Source organism: Equus caballus, chromosome 15 (genome assembly GCF_041296265.1).
Source record: "Equus caballus isolate H_3958 breed thoroughbred chromosome 15, TB-T2T, whole genome shotgun sequence".
NCBI lineage: Eukaryota > Metazoa > Chordata > Mammalia > Perissodactyla > Equidae > Equus > Equus caballus.
In genome coordinates this window covers 18,398,872-18,418,978 of record NC_091698.1, presented here as the reverse complement: position 1 = coordinate 18,418,978, position 20,107 = coordinate 18,398,872, and the positions used below count along the sequence as shown (strand labels likewise).

Genomic DNA, 20,107 nt, shown 5'->3' with positions numbered 1-20,107 from the left:
ATGATAAACACTAGAAGCTGGAGTCCAAGAAACGCTGTGCCCTCCAGAAACTGCAAATGTCACTGTCTCCATCAGGAAAGAGACTCTGGACAGGCCCAGGAAGCATCATCACGTATTTTCAAGCCTCTTAAACAGCACACGCCCAAGGGCACGTTGTGGAAAAGCCGGCATTTTCAGCAGCAGGTAAGACAACGCAGCTTCACCTTCAGGAGACAGAAACCGGATCCTGAGACTCGCCAGCCTGTGAGCTCTGGCTGCCAGAGGCTGCTCCCGACCAACTGGTTCCACTGGCGTGTGGCTTTGGGTTTAAGCCAATCTCTCTAGCCTCAGGGAAATCCCAAATTTACGCAATAGAATCTGAGTACATTAGATCTTTATTAAGGAATCTGTCAGTCTTTTTACTTTTTAAATCGCATTTCCATTTCTTATTCTCTTCCTTTCTACTAAATTTTAAGATATCATTCTACCTTTTCTTTAGATCCCTTTGAACTTTAGTTTTTGGTAATAAGTTGGTCAACGTGTTCCAAGTACAGGCCAGGCAACTGATAGGCTGCGCTGAGCTTTTAGATTTTTTAATTTTTAGATTTTTATTTATTACTTCCAAACTGCAATGCAGACTGTCTCTATGAGGACGAAACCTCTGAAGGCTCTATATGACTTTAATCTTCCATGTCCTGCTGAATTTTTCTATGAGCTAGTTTCCTAAAAACATCTCCTAAGAGTGTCACTATATTACATAAAATATCTCACAGAACTATTCATCTGTCAGTGTCCACTGGCAATATTAAAGGATTCCAAATTCACAATGCAGAGGCTACAAGTTGCCAAATGAAATGAAATTCAGTTAGTAAAGAAAATTTTGTTTTTCAAGTGTTTTTTCCATAGAAATGCTATACGTTCAGCTTTATTTTTAATCAACTGAAATATATTAAAATATATCTTTAAGATTTAGAGCATAATGTATTAGTTTTTAATACATTTTAAAACTTATTTTTGATCCTGTGGTTGGAGAGAACTGAAAGGATGATCTATAGCATCGAACAAATAGCAAAGCCCAGCTATGCGCTTCATACAGTGTGAAGGTTTCAAGCAGAAATAAAACTTTTCTACTTTAAGAGGACAACCTATATTTCATTGCTGGTTAACTCTGCCTTAACACTAGAAAAATACACTAAACTGTTAAAAAGTTATTTGTTTAAACTTGAATGTAAGCAGGTGACACAAAGCTAATCTATTCTATTAGAAATCAGGATAGTGGTTATGTCTTGGGGGACAGTGGCCAGAGGGGGCATGAGGAGGCTTCTGCGATGTTGGTAGTATTTGTTTCTTCATCTAGCCGGTTACACAGGTATGTTCAGTTGATGCATACTCATCAAGCTTCCCCCCTAGGATGTGTGCACAGCTGGCAATGGCATGAGATTTAATAATTAACTTTCCTCTGCGGTGATCCGCTGGTTGAGGAACACAGCTGAAGAAAACAGGACAGGTAAACCAGATGCCCAAAAACCAGCGTAAAACCAAACCTTGGAGAGAGTGACACAGTTTCCTCCCTACATGCATTGACACAAGAAGCACACGACCAATACAGACACGCTTGGACGAAATGAAGAAGAAAATGAGAGTTCTGAACTCGCTGGTGGAAAGAAGCAAGTGGCAGATGGCATGGGGTGGGGGATGCAGGAAGATGACACATTTCCACAGACTTCTTTTCCTCTCACGAGTTCCATTTGACATCATCTGCTTCTGGTTTGAGGACTAGCAGGGAAACAGACACAACAAAGGCCACTTCTTACTGACTAGAGCCCTGATTCCGGGGTTCAGCACATCCTCCTAGGGCCTATTTGATCTGCAAGCTGGGTAGAGCCACACTTGCTCTTCTGTGTCCCTCAGAGATCCCAGAAGGTGGTTTGGGGGCACTGTTTCACCTTTATCTTTTGTATTCGAGGTTGATGAAATCTGATATGTGAGCATACATGTAGCTGACAAGAATAATGCGACATGAAGGGCCAGCCCTGTGGCACAGTGGTTAAGTTTGGTGTGCTCTGCTTGGGTGGCCTAGGTTCGTAGGTTTGGATCCCGGGTGTGGACCTACACCACTCATCAACCATGCTGTGGCAGTGACCCACATAAAAATAGAGTAAGACTGGCACAGATGTTAGTGCAGGGCTAATGTTCCTCAAGCCAAAAAAAAAAAAAAGAGAAAGATTGGTATGGATGTTATATCTGAGCGAATCTTCCTCAGCAAAAAAAAAAAGAGAGAGAGAGAGACTAATGTCACGTGAAAGTAAATGCAGTTCTGCGAATGAAAAAAAAGTTAAAAAAAAGAAAGACATGCTCTAGACTTGTGTTGTTCAATGATGTCACTACTCCAGGCACCCTGAGTTCAACACCTGCTTGCAGCATCAGTTTCTCTGGTAAACGCTCCATCCATCTCCCATCCCACTAACATGAGCTTGGAGGCCACGACTCAGTTCCTGCTTTTCCTCCATCCACAAGCCATCAGCACCAATGAGGGAAATTTCATCTGAAGGACACAGTGAACGCACACTCCAGGGGACTTTACCTGATCTCTGAAAAAAAAGATGTGCTTAGCAACTACACAAGATAAACAAGGGGAACCTTTAAATACCTCATTGCCATCACCAATCCTTGTTTTCTACCCACAATATGAAAAAGCAATATAAAGCAAAGAAATAAAAACACACATGACCTCCCTCCAATAACCCTGTCCTCTATCTCCCTCACACAGAACTTGAACTTGTACTTGAGAAAAAAGAATATGTGGGTTCACAGGAAATGTATATCCTGGAAAGCAAATTAATCAATCAGTCTAGCAAGGATGGGTCTAAGGAGCAGCCCTGCTGGAAGCTGAGCAGGGACCGGGCGGACAGCACCCCGGCACCCGGCCGTGTGCTGCAAAGGCCCACGTGGACACAGTAATTCCCAGACCAAATGTGCTGGCCATTATGCAGGGTCACTCTCCATATTTTTACATTATAAACTCACCTCTCACTTGCAATACTATGTGATAAGTTTAAGAAAGATCTAATTTGGGCAACTGAGAGGCAGGGATCCATGTGCAGATTTGGGCTTTAAGGTGAGTTTAATTTTGCCAGAAAGACATGCACACCATGCATCTGATTGTGTTCACAGAGTTCCACATTCTAACTGGGTTATATATAAGCCAAACAACAAAGGTTCCTCGTCTAGGATTCTTTTGAGTACCCCTTACAAGGCACATTATTAAAAACCATCTGCTTTTATTTTACCCACTTCTGGTTTTACATCTAACACGATGCTTACCAGTTATGGAAATATTGAAAAAACTCCAAGCCAAAAATTAATTCTTCCCTTTCTGTGTATGTATCCAACTGTGACACGTGGGGTATTACTGGGGTATTATTATAATACAGCATGATATGTTTTAACTGTGTGGCGGAAAGTATAGTAAGGCAAGTATAGAAATGTTTGCGTTTAACTTATGGAAGCAATCACATTATTTTAAAGTCACACCTTACAGACATTTTCCTATTACTATCAAAGTCAATTTCTGAAACTCTGCCACCTCAAATAGTTAATACGGTAATCTATTTAACGATGTTCTTTGAATGTTGTTATAAAGTACCAAGAACTGAGCCAGGCAAATTACTTAATTAGTTTGACTCTTCCAGCTATGAATTTTGAACATAGGGCAGAGGAATATAGTTTGTAACTACACTGTGACTCAAAGGGGGAAAACTGCCCCTTGAAAAATGGAAATTATATACCTACATACACATTATATACATAAATACACACATATTTATTAATATAAAGTAAACAATATTGCCCTTGTTAGCTTCCCATTTATTCATAAATTGCTCAAAAAATGCCTCGAGAATTAGACAGTATAGTATTTTTTTAAAAAATCAAACACTTGGGCTTATTGCCTTAATTCTCTTACCTAAAGTCTACAGTGATGAGAGGACATTACTATTCAGGGCAATTTCAAACACTTCTCTCTTCTCCAGGTGGCTGAGTCACCTACATTATCTGGCCAACTTCAGGTTGACCTGAAACACCTAAGATGTCCCATCTCTTCGATCCCAGCCAACAGCTGACTGACACACAGGCCGCAGGCAGCAGCCCCGGCCGGCTCTCTTGGACGCCCTGCCCAGCAGCCTCCCTCAGGGGCTAGTCTCCACCGCCAAAAACACCCTGCACGCCACGAGAGCCACCTGAAGACAAAGAACACTCACAGAGACACGCACTCACACAGGCACACGCACACATCTCCTCTTCATAAGAAATTAAGGGTGCAGTTTAAACGCTAAACATTTTTGATATCTTCCTACAAGCCTCTGATAACCTGGAACATGCCCTTCCCACAGAGATAAGTAACCGGAGAAAGAACGCTCTGCTCTCAGCCTGAAGGCCAGGGTCCTAGACCCGATTTTGTTACGCGGCAACAGAATGCTGACAGTTGATGCTTAAGATTTCTACTTCAAGTTCCCACTCTTAATCGCTCATGTGAAAACATATTAATGCAGGGACTTAGTCCCTCGGTATTTGTGACTGTGTGTGTGTGCACGTGTTCTTTTTAAGGACAGTCCTCTTTATTCATATTGGGATTACTCGCAGGATGCAGTTTTCCCAATTTTAAAGTATAATTTACATAGCAAGGTCCCTCTTCTAATAGTAAAAATGAATTCATTCATCTAATCATGTACCTATAGGTCCATATTATATTTGGGTTAACTGTATCATTTGAAAACAAATCCTATATTAATTGTACTTTTTGGTATCCATTTGTGGTCACAGGTACAAATATAGGTTTTTAGCACACAATTATAAATTTATATTTCAGAAAAATCATCGCCACACTTTCGAGGAAGTTACTTTTCAAATTTGTTTTTGAATAATGGAAGCTAGTGGGTTATTGGTGAGATTTACCCTTTCCCAAATTTAATTTATAGTTAAGTCACTTTAGAAACCACAACAATTGCCAACATGCAAGGACCTCTCTACTTGAAAAAACTGTATAATTTGAACATGGAAAACCAATTATTTTAAATTTAATAAAGCATTTTCCTCTCAGGCTTAAATACTAGAAGCAGCCTACAGTAGAACTTAATGTGTGAATTATAAACTCTGAAAACAGAGGCTTAGAATCAAGATATTGCAGGACTTTCCTTTCCAGCGTATTCTCTAACGCTTTAGCTGATATATTTCTAAATGTCCTAGAAGACTACTTTCTGAGCTTGCTCTCTTCACCAACCCAATACCTCAAAGCATAGGAATAATTTTCTCAAATCCTAGCCTAAATTTTTCCTTGGGAATTTCACTTGCTCTTCCAGCCTTCCCACAAGCCCAAATTTCACTCTAGTGCAGTCCTGACCGCCTGGACATTCCACACGGCAGGGCCAGCAGGCTCGAGCCTCCTTCTGCTTCCAGCTTCTGGTGGATACACGGGCTGTCTGTCTGCCTGGCTCCCCTGCCAGCCCCTCCCATCCTACACAATCTTCCTGACCCAGCAAGCTCGGCCATGAGGTGAAGACCTGAAGCTCAGTTAGTCCTTCTCTGGCCCTGACCCCACAACTGGGGGAGGCATTCCTGTTCCTCTGCGGTAGGCTCTCCGTCTAACAGCATGGACTCTGGAGACACATGGATCCACGTCCAAATCCCAGCTCTCCATCTTCTCACTAAGGGACTTCTGAGGAAGGCATTGCACCTTTCTGAGGCTCAGTCTCCATGCCCATAAAATGGGGATGATGATGGTACGTCCCTGGGCTGCGGCTAAGGTGTACTTTAACAACCTCTCCCAAGTTCATTATCAGCTGCTTTCATTATTCTTTGAATTACTCCTCCCCTGGGGCTACATGGTGTTTGAAGGGAGGTTCAGCACGTTGACTAAAGGGTAATTTTCTTTTGAACATGGGAATTAGCTTTTAAGTGTGCCAGAATATACAAAGATCAATTTCGTGGAATCTCAGCACAAGACGACACCTTGGAGAGGACTGAATCTAAGCCTTCATTTTACAGCCCTGGAAACTGAGCTCTGGGAGGCTCAGACCGCCTCCAGTGCGGGTCCCCGCAGGGGCAGCCCTCCCTAGGACTCAGGTCTGAGGGCGCCAGGCAAGAGCTCTCCTTGCTGCTCCGCTCTGTGAGAAAGTCCAGTGCGAAACTGCAAACCCCACCCTCCAGCCTTCTGGCTTGTTAGAGCCAATGTCAGCCTTGAATTCCAAGTTCTTTCCCAGAGAAGACCACAGGGGGCAGCAAAAACCAGGAGGGGGGGCACAGAACAGCTCAGCGCAGAGAGAGCTCCCAGAGGGTGGGTGGCATTTCTCTGATGTCATCTCTCCTCCACAGAGCAATTCCTCGCCCAAAGCAGGAGGGACTTTGCATTGTGGGACAGCCCGGAACCTGCAGGTGCCAAGTGAAGACAAGACAGTAGTGGGGCAACTGCTGAGACCCAGCTTTTACCAAGTGGCAGGTCTAAGACACACACTAGTGCTTGACCAATCCACCGGCGACTGCAAAGCCTTAGGACTGCCCAGTTCATACCTCACACCCTTCAAACATACAGCCACCATTCTGCCCACAGGCTAGGTGGGTTCCAAGCATTCTAAATTGCACCTGTTCCCCAACAATTCTGCGGGGGGGAGGGGGCTTGGGATTTCATATCAGGATGGACTTGGTAAGGGCACAATAAAGCCAGGTTTCTCTGACAGCTCTGTCTGTGCCCTGTATACTTAACAATGTTTACAAACAAATCTCTCAGAAGCAGGAAGGAGGGCTTCCAGGAAAATGGCAGATCTATGGACTTGAAAGTCCGACGTTTATCCGCTAATGGTAGCTGGGCATCTTCCACAGCGCGCTCAGCCCTTGGCCTTGACAGCAACCTGTCAAGAACAGTGGAAAACTTCTGTGTAAATGTTCACCTGCACTTTCCTGATCACAAAATTAGTTATCTACTCTATGTAATTATTTCTCGTACAGTCAGTTGTGAATTTCACCCCATAGGTCTTTTTAAAAAGAGGAGCTTTCAATGCTTAAAAACTCAAAACTTGACATACACCTACCATGAGGGCACTATCTTTCACTTAGAAAGTTAAGCAAGCTAAATAAAATACTTCATGTAATTTAAACAATTAAAATGTAACATCATATAACAGAACATCCAAGAGGGGGGAAAATACAACATACTTAAAGGGAATGTGAATATTAAAAATAGACTGTCCGGGGCCGGCCTGGTGGTGCAGCGGTTAAGTGCACGCAATCTGCTTCGGCAGCCCAGGGTTTGCTGATTTGGATCCTGGGTGCGGACATGGCACCGTTTGGCAAGCCATGCTGTGGTGGGCATCCCACATATAAAACAGAGGAAGATGGGCACAGATGTTAGCTCAGGGCCAGCCTTCCTCAGGAAAAAGAGGAGGATTGGCAGCAGATGTTAGCTCAGGGCTAATCGTCCTCAAAAAAATAAATAAAATAAAAAATGAAAAAAGACTGTCCTTATCAATGCATAAGATACTTTTATTCAGAAGTGAAAAGAATGAGGCACCAAATCTGAAAATTAATTGAAAGTTTCTCAAAGAGCACATATCTCCAAGTTTTTGGAAAGGAAGCCATCGTTTATTTACCTAAGCAGTAGGTGCAGAAGCCTAGGACTGAGTTTGTCATTTTAGGGAAGACTTAAGTACTTGAGAAATGCTTGGATAAACTGTAGAACCAGAGTATAAAATTTCGGTTAGTATAAGCAACAGATCAGAGACTCACACACTTAAACCATCTCAAAAAAACCTCCAGAAACAATCATCTACAGGAATTCTCAGGACCCACTTCACTGTTCAACCAATCTCTCTGGCTGGCCGTAATCCCAACTTAAGTCTACACTCCACAGAGTAAAGCCTTTCTCTCTTAATTATCTTCATCAGAAACTTGCACAGTTGATTGCCCTTCTCTGCATAATATATCCACTCATGTATTTTCAAATATTAAATTATTCGAAATCCTTGAATCCTCCAGGCTAAACATCCTCATTTCTTAATCTTTACTTCCCAGATCACATGGGCCACATAATAAACTCACCAAACGCTGGTCTTGGCTCCGAACTCTCTCCAGGAGTCTCCACGTCCTCTCTAAATTGTGAGGCTCAGAACTTCACTAAGAGCTTAGGCTCATATCACAATCTCTACAAGAGATTTAGCTCAAAATTCCAGAAGCTTCAAGTGCACTAAGCAAAAATGTAAAATGCTACAATTTATATCAATCACAATAAAAACTGGATCAAAATTCCAACACATTTGAGTGCCTTCTTTTAACCTGGCTGTAAATGTCAAGGCAATTCCCTATTATTTTAGGTTGTTCTTCACTTTGATCAAAATATCCATTCACCATTGTCAACAGTTTTTCTAATGCATTCGTAGGAAATACAGACGTTCAAGAGTACAAATTTTGGTTGTTAGTCTCAGAAAAATAATGGCGGAAGGAGAGTGGGTAAAAAGTTCAAGGCCACATATCATTTTTCCTTTTAAAAGAAGTGTGAACCCTAAATTTGCAACAGCAAGATGACATATAAGATTTCAAGTTTTGAAATTTTTCGTTAGTCACAAATTTTATTTCAAAATGGCAAAATATATTGACCAAAATTATTTAAAAATTTAAATGTCAAGTAACCCGCATGAGGCTTTTGAAATGTGCAGAAAGTACTTAAAATGTGCTGCAAGCCCGCTCACAAAACCCTCACCCCAGCAGACAGTCCGAGGCGCTGAAGTCGCCCTGCCCCTCCGCGGTCTGAACGCCAACGGCACAGAAACAAAGATTTCGACCAAATATGGTTTGCCTCTCGCTAAATTTTCAGCATGACCAGTAAAAATAAGTTCACAAAAATCCAGCCAATCATTACTTTTCTCCCAAAGTGCTTCTCGGATTATAAAACAGCTTTGAAAGTTCAGCCTGCAAAAACAAATATGGTACTAAGAGGAGAGACCTGGAAGGCAGTCACAAAAAGTCTCATTTAAATTCCTGGAAAGCACGGCTTCTCCAAACAGCGATTCAGCTCGCTTTCCAAGGCATCACTTACTGCGAGCCACGAGTTCAGCTGCACTCCGTCCCCCAGCGCGGTCCAACTCGACCGAGACGGATGTTACACCCCGGACTCAGAGGAATGCATCAAACATCCTCTCCGCACACGGCCGAAAGTCAAACGACTCAAAAGCTGGAGTTTTCCCCGTGCAAGCCCATAAGAATTAATACCAGGGTATTTAGGATTCTAAAGATCCCTTCCACCCCTAAACATTATGGCTCCAGAAAACTAGAAATCAATAGAACACAGTTTTAGCGTTAAGAAGTCCAGTTTTGCATGGGGGTGGGATCAAGAAAGACAATTAAAAATCTCAGTTTCCTTCTACCGCCAAAATAAAATAAAAGATCACCATTAACTGAGCCACAGGAGCACAACTGTGTCCTCCCGTCCCCAAAGCTCAAGCCCTCCTGTTCGCTCACCCTCTCCAAGAATTTCCTGCTTCACCCCCAAAACCACCCTCGACGTCCTGCAGACAGAGGTCTGGCTCCTGCCGCCGAGTCCAACTCCGTCCTGAGCAGTGCACAGGCTGCGGCGACACAGAGGAAGACGTCGCCCCAACGCCCGAGCCCCCTGCCCGACCTTACCAACCTTCCCCAAACGCCGTGCCTCGCAGCACCCGACACCACCGTGCTCGGCGCTCCTTGGCCGCGCGGCGATGGAGTCGGCGACGTGCGTGTCACATTTTATTCCCCGGTACCGCTCGGGCGCGCGCGCCACGCGCTCCCACACTCGCACGGACGCCAGCTGGAGCGGGGACCCGGGCCTGGGGCGCCCAACGCGCGCCGCGGAACTTGGGGGCTGCAGACGCCGAGCGCGCGGCTCCGATCCTCCTGCTCGTGGCCGCCCCCGCCCCCGCCCCCGCCTAGCAGCCGGCTAGTACCATCTCGGGAGCCCGGAGCGACCCGCGTTCGCGTCCCGGGCGGCCTGTGGGATCACCTCCCCGGGGCCAGAGCTGCTCGGCGCCGGGCGGCAGCAGCGGGCGCGGCGGGCGGCTCGGCCTCGGGGCCGGCGCGGGGCTGCGCTCAGCTGCGCGCCGCGCGCCTCATTGTTCCCGGCAGCGCGGCGGCGGCGCGGGCGGCGGGAGGGACCGCGGCCGGGAGCCCCGGGGCTAGGCGGAGGGTCCGGGCCCCTGAGCGAGGCTGCGCCGCGCCCCACCCCCGAGCTTCGCGCGCCCCCTCTGCTCGCTCCGGCCCCCTCTCCCTCCGCCATCGCCTCCATACTCCCCGCGCCCGGCCTGGGCTCACCTAGCGGGCAGGCGCCGGGCCCCGGGAAGTTGCGCTGTCCGCTCCCCATGCTCCCGGCCCGCCTGCACCGCCGCCGGCCAGCGCAGGCGGGATGCAAGGCGGGGCGCTCCCCGGCTGCGCGCCGAGCCCTGATTCTGGCGGAGAGTGACTGGAAGCGCGGGCGGCGCAGCTGCCTAAAAAGGCGTGCCTTCCCGGCCGCCGCCTCCAGCCAGCCCGGTTCCGCTGAGGGTTACCTGCACAGCTCTGCCGGGCGCCGCGCTCGGCACTCGGCGGGCACTCAGGTCCCCGTCGGCGGCAGGGATGCAGGAATGTGACCGGCTGTGAGTGACGGGGAGGGGAGTCCGGGTGCCTGGCCCCGCGGAAGTGAGTCTTTGTGTACCCCGCTCGAACACACCCTCCTGCGGCGCCAAAGGCCGGGCTACCTGCGCGCGAAGCAGCGCCCGCGAGCCGGCCGGGTTCGGCGCGGGGGAGCGCAGCATCCTCCCGGGCCCGCCGGCTCCCTTTGTTCCTCCCGCTCGGCCCGGCTCTGCGCTGCCGCCTGGCCGTCGCTCCCGGGAGCTTCTCCAAGGCGCCCGAGAACTGCTGTGGACTTGGGAGCGGGCACCTTCCACTTGGAAAGGGCCGCCCACCGAGTCCGGCGCAGGAATCCCTAGAGGCCCCCGCCCCTCCCCGCCGCCGGCCCCTAGCCCGGGGAGGATGGAAAGTTCTCGGGACGGTGGCGCCCAAGGCTGCTCGCTGGGCGCGGGTGGAACCGGCCGCGGGGCGGGCGGCGGCCGGGGGCCGGGCAGCTGGAGCCGGCGGGTGGGGCCGCCGGGAGCCGAGGATCCGGTGTCCGTCTGCTCGCGCGCGGAATGTCCATTTGTCACCGCGGCCCTCTTGCTCTTCCGAGGCGGCCGCAGCTGGTCCCGGGACCCGAGACCGCGCCGCCCTTTGTTTGCCTGTAACACGCTCCTTTGAACTTCAAGGTGGCGCCCCGCGAGCGCGCAGCGGCAGCGGGCCCCGCTCCCCACCCAGTGGTCCTCGCGGACCAAGAGGGCTGTTCAGGTGTGGGGAGCCTCCAGGTGGAGCAAGGTTGAATGGGGTGATAGTACCTGGCGGTGCCCGTCTCTAAGGGACAGCAAGTGGCTCGCCGTGCCCTCCATCCCAGGTCCCTGCTGGGCTAAGATTTTAGAGACACAAATCCTTCACTAAATCACTATTTTAAAATTCGTGTGTACACTCATCTAACAGACTTTTTACAAGAAAGTAATTAACTAGGTAACCAGTTCATTCAGTGTGTATTGAGTGCCTACGTGCTGGGGACTCTGGGTTGGGCAGCAGACAGGCAAAAATCTCTTTCCTACCCTCAATAAGCTTGCAGAAATTTTTAAACATCCCGGGGTTGAACTAAAACTGGGCAAACTGCATTGTACTCAATCAAAAATCAGGACCGAAAACGGTTTGTCAGTATTTCTCCGATTGTGGTAAAGGTTTCGGATACCTGGAATTCTGCGGACCTGCATTAAGGGACCATGTGTCACACGGATTTAAAAACAACTCTGTTACATAAATATGAAATACGTACAGTGTGGCTAAAAGAAAGTAAAAAAAAAAAAAAGAAATTGACGTGATAGAGTCTCGCAGCTAGCGGGGGTGGGAGAGGGAGTCATGGAGAAAACTCCATCTCTGTTGTCTGAGGGGCCCTGAGCAGGTGGCGGACGCTGGGCCTGGGTTTTCGTCCGTAGAGAGCATGTGATAGTACGTACCTTCACGGTTTGTTGTAAGAAGTAGAGAGTATGTGTTAAAGGGTCACCCCTAGTGCCCGGAATGTGATACTTAATATATTGGAGACATTAATAAATTACAGTAACCGTTATTAAAACACTTTAACCATGACGTAGAAAAATAATTTGTGTTCATTTCTTATAGTGTATTTGTATTGTATATGCTTCCTGTTCCTTTGCATAAATACTGCAAAAGTTAATGTCCTGACTACCTTAAAGAAATCTTAATAAGTTAAATAAGAGTGGCCAAATAACAATTATGCTGTAGAAAAGTTACCGCCTGAGGGCAAATATGCAAATCACTGTTGTAAAATTTTAAGTAGACTGAGTTTCTTATTTATGGTTAGGGCAGTAAACAAAGTGGGACTAAACTGACAATCCATGGCTTCCTAAAGAAATCAGAAAGCTGGTTGATAGACATAAAGCTATCAACTTGTGATTGTTTCTGTCAAAGTGTAGTGGTAAATAAAATATTTTGACATCCTTTAGTTTAATTGCTTAGAGACACCCCAAATAGGAGCAGATTATTTAAATTTTTTTTTTTTAGGCTGTAGATTCATAAGAAATTCCTGAGCTCTTCTGGCACTTTAATATTCATTTCCTTAAACAAAACAAACCAGGGGCCAGCCCATGGCCTAGTGGTTAAGTTTGCACACTCTGCTTCAGGGGCCTGGGCTTCACTGATTCGTGACCCTGGGCACGGACCTATTGCACCCCTCATCAAGCCATGCTGTGGTGGCATCCCACAAAGAAGAACTAGAGTGACCTACAACTCAGATATACAACTATGTACTGGGGCTTTGGGAAAAAAACAAAAAGAGGAAGATTGGCAGCAGATGTTAGCTCAGGGCCAATCTCCTTACAAAAAAAAAAAAAAAAAAAAAAACCCCACCTTATTCCTACAAATAGAAAGCATCAGAAACCTGCTTGGTATTATCCATTTGCTCATAAAAACCTGAAATTCCTTTTTTGTTTTTAAACTCAGAGTTCCTCCACTTTGTATCCACTGTTGCCCAATGAGGGCTGTGTTTCACAGGAACGTGCCTCCCATTGTCAGGAGCTGGTCCTTGGTTAGCGGTCAAATTGGGAAGCTCAGGGAGTCTCCCAACTGAGAGGTGTTTGAGTTGGGGTAGGAAGTGAGAGCACCTATTTTCAGACTGTCCCACTGCTGAATCTGGGGTATTTGTTTTCACTTAACTACTATTCCTAGAAAATACGTATTTCTCTTCTGTTTATTTTACCATTCGATTCTTCACAATAAACCCATAGATTATTTTACAGATGGGGAGACTGAGGCTGACAGATATGTTTAGGACCATTTTCTCTAAGCATAACGGCTTCAGTTCTGATTTACCCGAGATTGCCATTCTGTAAGTGAAATTAGTACCTTAGGGAGGAAAATCACCTTTGGATGTTTTCTTTATTCTTAATCAGTGAAACAAAATGTCAGTGTGAAAAATGAATTTCCGATACTCGTTTGTTCAGAACCCATTATACATTGCTAAAATCAGGAAGAGACATTTTTTCCGCAGCCTAGCCAACCCATAGATTTTTTTTAAAATTTATTCATTTAGTCTTTAGAAATGTTAAAAGGAAATGGACCACTATTAGGAAGAAACAGCCTGAGCTATTTGGATGTGTGGAGGCCAGGATCCTAGCCCTGCAGGAGCTTTCTCCCACCATCCCTTCAATATTTTCAGATGGAGAGAAAAAAAATCTTTGTTGGCATCAGCCATGAAAAAGGAGCCTTTTCAGCATCAGATCCGGAAGAGAGGACACTAAAATGCAGTTGCTGCCCTTAGGCTTGCTGGGGTCCACGGTCTGCGCCACCTCCATCCTGGTCCCTGGGCTCCAGTCAAGTAAATGCAGCCATCTTCAGGGTGGGGCGGGGGTCACAACCTGACCTCCGATTGGCAACCAGCACCTTCCCAGCAGAGCAGGATAAAAACATGACAGGGTGTGAAAGAAATTTTCTTTTCCTAAACTTTTCCTTGGAGTCCACCATCTAATATTAAAAGGTCAGGGCTGAAAGCTACGAGATCTGGGTTTCAGTTCTGACATTGTCACCTTGGTGAAGTTATTCAAGCTTTCTGTGCCTCAAGTACCTCATTGGCAATAGGAGTTAAACCCATTTTATAGTTCCCTACAAGAATCTGAGCTTCTATTGCAATCTTATAAATATTCAGAAGGGCACCGCACTTCACAGTTTATGTATAGACTTTCTTGTCCATTATCTCATTGGACTTTCCACAACTGAATTGTAAGTGAAGGTGTGAGGGGATTGGGGCCATGTAGAGTTGGCCCTGCCACTTCTTAATTGTATGGTAATAATAATGAGAATACCTAATCAGTAATATTTTAAGGCCTATGCTCTAAATCCTTTGTAAGTATTAACTCATTTAACCTTTATAACAAGGGTTTTGTAAACTTTTTTGTTTCTAAATTTTATTTTGAAATAATTTCAGACTTACAGAAAAATTGGATAGATAATACCTTCCTCCAAAATTCCCCAAACATTGACATGTTACTGTGTTTGCTTTTTCATTTCTTTACCTCTGATTTATATTTCCCCCTGAACTTTGGAGCATAAGCAACTATCATAATTAGGAAAATAACATGGATGATACTATTGTCTAATCTCAGACTTTATTCAAATTTCACCAATTCTCCCGCTAAAGTCCTTTATAGCAAATAAGAAATAATGATAGTAAGGCCCAAGATCCAACCAAAGATCATCTATTATATTTAGTTGTCATGTCTCTTTGGTCTCTTTAATCTGGAACATTTCCTCAGTTTCTCTAACCTGAACATTTTTGTTGAGTTCAGACTGTTTATTTTGTTAAATGCCCTCAATTTGGACTTGTCTGTTGTTTCCTCACAATTCAATTTAGATTCAATTCAGGTTATGCTTTTTTTCTTTTTTCTTTTTGGCCAGGAATACCAGAGCAGTATGTCCTTCTCAGAGCATCATTTCAAAATTAGGCATTATGCTCATTTGTTCCAATAGTAGTGAGCTTAACTTTTATCACCTGGTTAAGGTGGTGTCTGCCAGTTTTCTCCACACTGAAGTTGCTGTTTCTTCCTTTATAATTTAAAAAGTAATTTGTGTGGAAATTCTTTGAGGCCACTTAAATATTGTTCCTCCTCGAACTCGTATCACTAGTTTTAACCTCCATTCGTGATTCTCACCTGCAACAATGGTGATTTTCTAGTTCCATGATTCCTTGACACGTAGTGGTTGGCATTTTGTCACAAGGAAGTGATTTTTCTTTTTCCCCATTTATTGATTTCATAATAATCGTTTGATGTAAGTGTTTTTGTCACCCTCTTTCTCAAGAAGAACAAACTGAAGGGTCCCAGAGAAAGGAAGCAAATTGTCCTGGATCACACATCTACTAATTGTGAGTACCTCAGGCAAGATAACAACTCTCACCCTATTTCCTCATCTGTGTAATGAGAATAATAATCCATGTCGTAGAGCTGGTAGATGGATTAAATGAAATAGTGACTTCAAATTGCCCCCTCCAGTTGAACATATGGTAATTGTTCGATATGCAATAGCTGTTAGTGAAAGCATGAGGGTATGCCCATTTCATAGATAAGAAAATCTGATTATAGAGGGTAAGAGAGATGCATAAGATTATTTGTTACCAAACAATGGTCTGACCCTGAATCCATTTCTTCAGCAACTATTTGTTGAGTGCCAGCTGTCTGCCAGGTTCAGTTCTAGCATCTACAGATACAAGTCAATGGCAGAACAGGTGCTTGCTCTCACTACCTTCTATTTTTTTTCCAGGTGAGACTGCCTATACAAACCAAGAACATCCAGAACATGTATAAAACTCTGACCCCAAATTGGCAGCAACCAGACCAGGAAGCCAAACCTCAGCCTTTGTACAATTGGCCCCAATTAGTCAGAGCTTAATAACTGCCAGCTTCTCAAATTTTTGTCCCTACTTCTCAAAATTTTGTCCCAACTTAGGACCATACACAGAAAGCCAAATATGTTCCCCTAGTAATCACATAGGATGTCCCATTTCTGGTTAGCCCATGGTTCTGAGCTGAGTTATGTCTCCCTAAAATTCAGACGTTGAAGCGCTAAACCCTGTGTCTCAGAATATGACCATGTTTGGAGACAGGGCCTTTCAAGAGGTGACTGAGTTAAAATGAAGTCATTAGCGTGAGCCCTGATCCACTATGACTGGTGTTCTTGTGAGAAGAGGAGCTTAGGACACACAGGGAGACACCAGGGACAGCCTCTCACAGAGAAAAGACCACATGAGGACACAGCCAGAAGATGGCCATCTGCAAACCAAGGAGAGAGGCCTCAGAAAGAAGGAACTTTGGTGACACCTTGATCTTGGATTTACATCCTCCAGAACTGTGAGAAAATTAATTGCTGTTGTTTAAACTACCCACTCTTTGGTACTTTGTCATGGCAGACGTAACAAATTAATACTCTCATCTACAGCTTCCCCAGGCCGACAGTCTCAATCAGGGCACCCCTGAAATCTTCCTTTTTCCACTGTAGAAGCTTTCCCACTCACCTGCCAGCCTTTGAGTCTCTGGCAAATGCCAGTGATGATGCTGACTCCTTTGCTCTAGAAAGCTCTGAATAGCCTTTGCTTGTTCTCATTTAGGTGGTCTTCATTTATTTCAACACAGGGAGCGGGGAAACCCAGGGAAAAGTTGCCAGAAGGACAACTAATTGCATCCCCAGTGCTTGGGAGGATGTGGAGATGGGCTGAAGACTAGTCAGGACATTTCCTTTTTAAAAATAGTCCTACAAGAACAAACAGCCCATATGTGATGTTTCTTTGATTACCTTTTCAAAGACCTCTCTCTAACAGCTAGCAATATAATTAATTAAAACCTACCTCAAGTGCTGGATAATTTTCCCATTGATTAGCCCTGCAATTTGTTATACATCTCTCACAAAACACTAATCATTTTAAGGTGAAGCAGCCTGTACTGACACACAATTACACCAGAGTTGAAAACACCATTCGATTTCAGAAGTCTAAATCCTACAGCAATTTAAATTTTTTTCAGTCAGTGATAGAAATGATACAAAATAGCTTTAGCTATAGAAACTAATGAATAATAATAGCACTAATTTAAGAGACATCAGAAGCATGAATATAAAGTGGAAACTTTGGCCAAATTTTTTTTAAAACCTACACATTAGTCTTTTAAAAGAAGCACTAAGCTGTCTAGCTATTCTCCCCAACATATTTCTAGGTCTTGTCTAACACAGTTTAAAATCAAAACGTGCTTCCCAAGAGAATTCTTTCGTGACTAGGATTGATTTTAAGTTATATATTAAATAGCACAATTTAGATAGCCATAAATTTCTTAATTCAAAAATCAACAAAAGTAAAAAAGAATTGCCAAACTAACCTGTGTTATATTACATGCAAGTGTAGGGGAGGCAAAAACTTTTCCTCTACCCTTCTAGGTTCTTCTGGCTAGTTTAAGAATTAAATTGAAACAAGACAGATTAATGAGAGAAAAAGCAATTTAATTTCATACAGACGGGAGCCTCATACAGACATGAGACAAGTGAGGCAGCTTTTATGTTTTTTTAAGACAAAGAAACAATAAATTGCATGAATAAGTGAACTGACAGGACAAAGAAACTTAGGTTTGGGTACTTACCTAAGTGGAAACTTAGAGTAGAGTTTGTTTGCACAGCCTTCTCAGCCCTCAATTCCCCATCTCTGCTGATAAGGATGTCCCCTCACCTTCGGGTGCAGCAAGGGTACCTTTTGTATTGGAGATTCATGTCCTCCTTTCAGAGTGTCCTTCTTGTACCAGCTGTTTCTCGAGTAATTTTAACTCAAAATAATCAGTATACCACTTTGGCATGTTTTGTGGCAGACTGCCCTGAACCCCAATGCAAGAAATAATTTTTAAATTTCGAGTGATTTGACTAAGAGGAGCCAATTATCCCGTGAAATGTAACAATATTAGAGGACAGATTGATCTCTTCTGCTCTCTTAGTTCACCTGCACTGATGGTGGCAGCATTGTTGAGATACAATGAATAATTTGTTCATCTGAAAAGTTTAGCATTTTAAAAATGTGATCTTTTTTTCTTTCTAGTTTACATAGGTTGTGGAGGATGAGTCATTGAGAAATGATACAAGCAAAAAAGCGTTCATGTTCATGATTTTACTTTCTTGGAAAATAACAGTATCCACGTAAGAACACTCTTGAAGGAAGAGTTCAAAGACGTCAGCAAGGTTGTCCTCGTGCAAATGAGCTATGTTCCATAGGCTTCTTCTCTTCCTGGGAGAGCAGACAACCTCTGCGTGTGGCCCGCGGCCTCCAGGCCTCTCAGAAACGGCTCCTGAAGTCCAAATCATTTTATAATAATGCTAGATATTATTTTCCTTTTTACTCTCACTCTCTCATGAGCATACAGTGGAGTTTTCTAGAGGCTGTGTGATTGATATGCAGATTAACTGCAGAAGCAGTATGAGAATTCACCCGTATTTTAAGTCAGACATGAAAGCAATTTGCAAAAAATGTGAAGCAGTGTGATTCTTCTGGGATTTTATTTTCTTCTGTTTTGGAAAATATAGTTACCTTTTCACAAAAATATGTCACTTATGTTAAAATGTAATAGCTTATTATTGTTGTTATTTTTAAATAATTAAATAATTAAAATTTCTCAGTATTGATTTTGGTAAATATGCAATAGATACAACTGAGATAAATAAAAGCTGTTTGAGGTCCTCAATAGTTTTTAAGAGTTGAAAGAAGTCCCAAGGTGAAAAAGTTTGAGAACCACTATACCAGAGAGTTGGAGTACAGTTGACCATGAGAGTGTTCTAGAATGTGGTGAGGCTCCCTGGCTCGTTGACAGTAGCCTGAGCTCCACCAGTCTGGCTTCTGCTTAAGCTCCCTCAGTAATTGCCTAGAACCCTGGCCACTGTCCCCCAGGGCTGCATGGCCTGGTTTCCTGCTGTGTCCCTCTCCCCAGCACCACCACCTCCCCTGACTCCCTGTGCGCAGGGCAACCCTGCCTCAGCCTCGGCTTCCTCTTCTTTTCACTGCCTGCTCCAGCTCATTTCTTTTCATCCTTCACACCTCAACTTATATCTCATTATCTCAGAGAAAACATACTGATACCCCAGACCATGTTAAGTCCTTTTAAAATATAACTTTATGGCACATAGTACTTTTGTTGCATGTAACAAAACTATAGTGATGTTCAATAAATATTTATGGACTGTCTTCTGTATGCCAGGACCTGTTCTAGGTGCTGGGAAATATCAATGCAAAATACAATAAAGGAGCCCCAGGCCTTGTGGAGCTTGTGTTCTGGTGCAGAGTGGGGAAGAGACAGACAGTAAGCAAATAAATACATAAATTATATAGTATGCCAGATGATAATAAGAGCTATAGAGAAAAATAAAACAAGAAAGGGAGATAGAAAATGCTGGGAGTGGGAGAGTTGCTGTTTTGAAAAGTCTGATCAGGGAAAGCCTCATTGAGAAGGTGATGGAGCAAAACTCATTGCAGCGGGCCCAGGAGAGAAGGAGAGCAGAGAACAGTAAACAGCAATGATAATGGATGCTATTTATTTATAAAATATTATACAGAAGTATACACTTTTAAAGTATAATTATATCCTTTTAAAGTATGATTATATATTTTCTGTGGCTTCTCTTTCCCCTGCTTGAATCAATAAAAGCAAGGATGTCGTCTGTTCGAGTCAGTGCTGCATTAATGTGCGGTAGATGAATCTGAATGAACACACAAGCTCTGCCTCTACTTCACCTCCCATTCACTCCTCCTCCCGGCGCCATGTGGCTTCCCCCTAATGACGCGGTCCTCTTTCTCCTAAAGTCTAGCTGCTGTTCCTGTAATCTCCATGGGTTCTTTCCCTCGACTTGTCCCATAAATGGAGGCTCTCCTTGGGAGTGGGCTCAGCCTCTCGAGCATTCATCCTCAGGGCACTAGAGGCACCTGTAAGACCATGTGCCCTGCATGAGACACCCACTGACCTCTTCCCCAGGCCAGTGCCAG

The 20,107-nt window shown here is 44.4% G+C and overlaps 2 protein-coding genes across 11 annotated transcripts in view; one reads left to right on the top strand and one right to left on the bottom strand.

The window, feature by feature from the left end:
• The window catches only part of ST6GAL2 (ST6 beta-galactoside alpha-2,6-sialyltransferase 2), a 72,799-nt gene extending 61,522 nt beyond the window's left edge, over positions 1-11,277 (bottom strand). The window contains exon 1 of one of the 10 annotated variants that reach the window (XR_011426227.1): positions 10,731-11,277. The gene's annotated coding sequence lies outside the window, so the exon portion shown is untranslated. Of the gene's footprint in view, positions 1-8,067; positions 8,698-8,725; positions 8,835-9,061; positions 9,218-9,483; positions 9,596-9,652; positions 9,786-9,944; positions 10,079-10,308; positions 10,448-10,541; positions 10,681-10,730 lie in introns of those variants that run through there. The other 9 variants (XM_023618465.2, XM_023618466.2, XM_023618464.2 and 6 more) reach the window with 9 other exon arrangements.
• LOC138917785 (ESX-1 secretion-associated protein EspK-like) lies at positions 1,308-19,312 on the top strand. Its single transcript, XM_070235943.1, has 4 exons — positions 1,308-1,348; positions 9,409-10,671; positions 15,868-16,454; positions 18,176-19,312. The coding sequence occupies exons 1-2, from the start codon at positions 1,308-1,310 to the stop codon at positions 10,310-10,312; spliced, it is 945 nt and encodes a 314-aa protein (XP_070092044.1). The 3' UTR covers positions 10,313-10,671; positions 15,868-16,454; positions 18,176-19,312.
• Positions 19,313-20,107: the final 795 nt, after the last annotated feature.

Coding starts and splice junctions, on each gene's coding strand:
- LOC138917785 (XM_070235943.1), top strand. CDS start 1,308: ATGTTGGTAGTATTTGTTTCTTCATCTAGCCGGTTACACAG. Junction 1,349..9,408: donor TCATCTAGCCGGTTACACAG/GTATGTTCAGTT, acceptor ATAAAATAAAAG/ATCACCATTAACTGAGCCAC.